This window comes from Priapulus caudatus, unplaced genomic scaffold (genome assembly GCF_000485595.1).
Source record: "Priapulus caudatus unplaced genomic scaffold, Priapulus_caudatus-5.0.1 Scaffold821, whole genome shotgun sequence".
In the NCBI taxonomy this organism is placed as follows: Eukaryota; Metazoa; Priapulida; class Priapulimorpha; order Priapulimorphida; family Priapulidae; genus Priapulus; species Priapulus caudatus.
In genome coordinates this window covers 115,174-120,402 of record NW_014577882.1, presented here as the reverse complement: position 1 = coordinate 120,402, position 5,229 = coordinate 115,174, and the positions used below count along the sequence as shown (strand labels likewise).

General features: G+C 49.6%; 1 protein-coding gene across 1 annotated transcript in view; it reads left to right on the top strand.

The window, feature by feature from the left end:
• The window catches only part of LOC106813763, a 20,856-nt gene that overhangs the window by 14,877 nt on the left and 750 nt on the right, over positions 1 to 5,229 (top strand). The window contains exons 14-17 of the mRNA XM_014817984.1: positions 1,667 to 1,770; positions 4,195 to 4,324; positions 4,821 to 4,951; positions 5,184 to 5,227. Coding sequence (XP_014673470.1) covers positions 1,667 to 1,770; positions 4,195 to 4,324; positions 4,821 to 4,951; positions 5,184 to 5,227 — 409 coding nt within the window. The remainder of the gene's footprint in view (positions 1 to 1,666; positions 1,771 to 4,194; positions 4,325 to 4,820; positions 4,952 to 5,183; positions 5,228 to 5,229) is intronic.

The following is a 5,229-nucleotide window of genomic DNA, read 5'->3' as shown; positions in this document are numbered from 1 at the left end:
CCAACCACCACTGCTGCGCCACCACCGACCAACACCACCGCTGCCCCACCAAACACCACCGCCTGCCGCCACCAATCCACCACACCACCGCCCTTGCCGCCACAACCAACACACCGGCTGCCGACCACCAACCCAACTCCGCCCCTGCCACCACCTCCACCAACACCCGTCCCCCGCCCACTCCACCTCCACCGCCCGCCACCTCACCAGACCAACACCACCGCCACCACCACCACACCACTGCTGCCGCCTACCACCCCAACACCACCGCCCTGCCACCACCTCACCAACACCACCCAGCCGCATACACCTCCACCAACGACCACCGCGCCTACCCTCCCTCCACCGCCGCCCCGCCCACCACCACACCCAACATTCGCCACCACCACCAACACCGCACGCTGCCCGCGCCACCACCATCGACGACACCGCCTGCTGCCCTCCACCACACCAATCCACCACCGCTGCCCGCCTCACCACCATCAACACCTGTACCCCCCCTCGCCCCCCCCCCGTCCCCGCCTGCCCGCCCACCACCATCAACACCGCCGCTCCCGGCCAAACCGACCGACCAACACCACCTGCCTGCACCCGCCACCACCATCAACAAGCCGCCGCCTTGCCTGCCCCCACCACCGATCAACACCTGCCGCTGCCCTGCCTGACCACCCACAACACCACTTGCCTGCCGCCCCCACCAACACCACCGTGCCGCCCATCCACCACCAACACCACCGCCTGCCTCGTCCCCACCACCCAACTACCACGCTGCCCGCCACCACCACTACCTACCGTCCTGCCTGCCACCACCACCAACACCACCAGCTGCATGCCCCACCACCAATCAACACCGCCCGCTGCCCCGCCACCTTCACCATCAACATCACCGCTGCTTGCCCTCCACCACCAACACCAACTTGTGCCCGCCCAGCCAACCCAACACCCCGCCCTTCTCTATGCCGCACCACCAGCCATACATCCACCTGCTGCCTGCCACGCACACCTAACACCACCTGCTGCCCGCCACCGCTACATCAACAACCGCGTTCCCCGGCGGCCACCACCACCAACACCACCGCGCCACCACCATCCACCCAACACCGACCCCGCCCCCGCCGCCGCCCGACCACCGTCCACCACATACACCGCCGCCACCACCTCCACCAACACCGCCGCCCGCCGCGCCACTCACCACCAACACCGCCGCTGCGGCCACCCCTCCACCAACACCCACCGCTTATGCCCTAGCACCTTACCTACGCAACACCCACCCGCCCGCCACCACCTCCACTTCCACCGCCACCACCACCAACACCGCCACCACCTCCACCACCGCCACCTCCACCTCCACCGCCGCCACCACCAACGCTGCTGCCACCGCCACCACCGTCGCTGCTACCGCCATTGCCACCATCACCACCAACGACAACGACAACAACAATGACGACAATGACAACGACAACCACACTGTTGTTGTGACAACAGCAACAAACAACAGCAACACCAACACCAGTAATATCAATAACGTCCTCTGCTTCAAAGCACATTTAATGAACGAAAAGCTCTATACTACCAAATGACTATTTCTCTTTGTCTGTATGTTTCTCATCATGTAGTATAACTTCCCCCCTTCACTCTTGCCTCACACACACATTCCACCTTGCAGAAGCTGTACCAAGGAGGAACTTGACAGTACCTGCGTCGCTAAGGCGACGAGAGGCTCTGGCGATCGGAAAAAGCTGCGGTTCAACGTCACCGATGTCGTCCAAAGTCAGTAATTATTAATTATCCACTCTGATGGCGATTAGCTTAACGAGGTTCTCGAGGGTCGACTTGCTGAAACGCCAAAATTTTCGCCGATTGTCTTCGTTGGTTATTTTTTTTCGTCCTCGAGTCGATGTCTGCGGATGCGTGACATCGGCGGCTGCGTTGCTTTAGTCTCCCCAGCGGAGTTTGCCTGTTGCGGTGTGATGTCGTGCGTAGTGATGTTATATCGATGATTATATTCGAAAGTCAGTCGTTTGCAGTGACAAACTAAGCGCCTGATTATGAAAATAAATAATAGATTATCAAAATAAATGATGAAACTTTAGCTAACACTTTAAAATTCATAATCAAAATTCACACTCAAAATCAACTAAAACAAACGCTATCAAGCATAGGTTAATTGTTTTAAAACAATCTAGTTTTTAGCTCACCTTGACATCGTCAAGCTGAGCTATTGCCATGGGTCGTCGTCCGTCGTACGTCCGTCCGTTTCTCCGTCAACATTTCGCTACGGTCAACGATAACTCAGGAACCGTTTGGCCCACATGTTTGAAATTGGGTCTAGTTGTTACTGCTATGCTCCCATATTAAACGTCCTATTTTGGAGCACGCCAGTCGACGTACTTTCGAGCCACGGCAATTTTTTTGGCAAAAATGGGAATTGCCATTAGTCAGTTCAGGTTCAACGCATTTTTTGCTCATTTTTGGTATCGTGGAATTGCAATAGGCGGCTAGGCGGTTTGATATTTAACAAATGAAATTATGCAAATTGGGTAGGGTTGGCAATTATAGTAGCAGTATTATAGATAGACACAAACCAGTCTCGTGGATGTCACACTTGCTCTGGTTCGTTTTACAAGATTTCATTGACAATATCTTTAATGCCCCAAAATTGGTATTTCCTTTCACCCTTGCGATAAAACGTCTATATTAGAGAGTAACAAGTTTTAACAAAACATTGTCGCCGAACGCAGACATTAACCTATTTATTTCAAACGGCCATCGCTACAATAGTTGCGTATTAGCGCCATCTACGGTCACAAATTAGTGAATTCATTTTTGCGTTTATAAATATTATATATTCGTGAATATACCTAGATGGCCAATCCTTTCTATGATGTAGCCGTCAGATGGTTGCTCTGAATTAACAACTGACTTCTTCTACTCACTGCATTTGGTCTTTTTTGTGGTTGAGCTACAGAGTGTCATCTGACACTTTCATTAGGATGTTTATTAGGTTATCAAGGGCCATAAAAAGCAAATCAAAGATAACCTATTAGAATAGGTTTGATATTTGTCTAAGATTGAGCAGTTATATAGACAAAACGCATAATTTATGTGCATATGTTTATAAACAATAGCCCGGACCACGACCAATATTCTACCAGCACAAAGCACTTTCTTTATCTTAAAAAAATTAAAGCCTATTTAAGAACCTAAATAATGCCTAATTTCCCAGTAATACACCAATATATTAAGTAAACCTTTTTTAGGCTAACTTGGAAAAAATGCGAGGTTATTTTACTGATTTGCCTTTTGAAAAGGTCTTGAAATGTGTCCTTGTAATTTTGTTAAAAAAAAAAACTTGGCTACGCATTCCTGGTCATATATTTCTTATTAGTTGAAAGCTCCAAATGATATTTTTTCTAGAAATAAAAAAAACACAACAACTAAGTTATACCATAATAATTATCTATCCAAATTTAAATGGTTATTCTTTATCAAACAAAGCGTGTCTTTTAAATTGTAACTTATTTAAGCAATAGTCAAATCAGTCAAAAGATTCACACGATTTGAAAATGCCTTCGTGCGCTGGGCTAATCGTCGACGTGGATTTGGGAATCCTGTGCTTGAGCCTTTGTAATGGATGACTGCACCAATTATTCTACCAGCAACAAGCACTTCTTTTTCTTAGAAAACTAAAAAGACTATTATAGAACTGCTAAATAGCCTAATTTCCCAGTAAACACCAATATATAAGAACCTTTTTAGGCTAACTTGGAAAAATGCGGGTTTCACTGTATTGCCCTTGAAAAGTCCTTGGAAAAAAACATCTGTATGAGCCATGGTAGAATAGTGGGGCAGATATGTGAAAGAATTGACACATACCTGCCCCACTAGAATAGGTTGTGCGTGAAATTCCTTCGAGGTTGTGGTACGAGGTAAAGCTAAACGATGGTTGCTGGTGTCTTTTCTTTGTTTAGTTTGTTTGTTGTTTGTTTATTTGTTTGTTTGTTTGTGGATTTGTTTGTTGTTTGTGCATTCGTTTGTTGTTTGTTTATGTTTGTTGTTTGTTTATGTTTGTCGGTTTATTTATTTGTTGTTCGTTCATTTGTTTTGTGTTTATGGTCGTTTGTTTGTTTGTTTGTTGGTTGTGTTAGTTACTCATTTTATTAGTTTGTTTACGTGCGTGTCGTGGCATTGTAGTACTCACCACGACCGACGGCAGCGGCAGTGATGACGACATCCGTTACAGCGACAACGTCGACGACATCTCCTGCTGGAGTCGGCGGCGAAGGCTCGAGCAGCGCCACCTACCCATGTCTCCGCAGGACAGGTTCGCGCACGCTGGGTTCGCGCCGATGTGATCTGTAGATCCAAGAGATTTAGAGGGTGTTTTTACCCGCGCGGCACGCCTCGTTGATATCATGCTTGCCTTACCGACACGGACACCAATTAATCGTTTGAGATCAAAATAAAGATATATGTGGTGTCATATATTTCATATATTACGTGTCCGTACAGCAAGCTTTTCGGACGTGGTCTATATGTGTGTGCGTGCGTGCGAGCCGAGCGTGCGTGCGTGTGCTTGTATATGTATGTAATTATTTGAAAATGTCTCGTTCCCGCAATCAATCTGGTTTGGAGTGTGGCGTCACAGATAACGGCCGAATAGCCGCGGTTCACGTTTCTCCCGGCTGGCCCACCGACCGACTGACCGAGCGCGGGTTGTGGCGACCGTTAAGATGCAGTCTGCCTCCTCGTTAAGCCTCATTAATTCATGCTCGTTAGTTCGTGCTCGCTTATTCTTGATCATCGTTGCTTCTCTTCAGCTCTCCCAGCGAGCGCTGCTACCTGTGTCAAAAGATGATCCCCTTCAAGGCCTACCCGCGCCACGTCTCACGCTGCATCGTCGCCCGCGAGGGGGCGCCACCCGCATCCACGCCCGCGCGCACAGTCGAAGGTGAGCGGCTCACCTCCCTTCGCGATGGCGGCGCCCTCTTCGCGTGCAGCCTGCAACTGTTCCCGTCTCTGCTACGCGATCGAATGTAATAGCCGACGGCGTCAGATTTTGTTTTTCACGCGCGCGCGGGGTTGTTGGTGTTCCGAGGATTTCCATTCGTATTGATGGTAAAGGTGACGATGACGCGTTCTGCGCATTCAACCTCACCCCCCTCGCATTCTGTCGTCTGCAGATTCGGACATCCACGACGACGACGACGACGACGATGACGTCAAGGT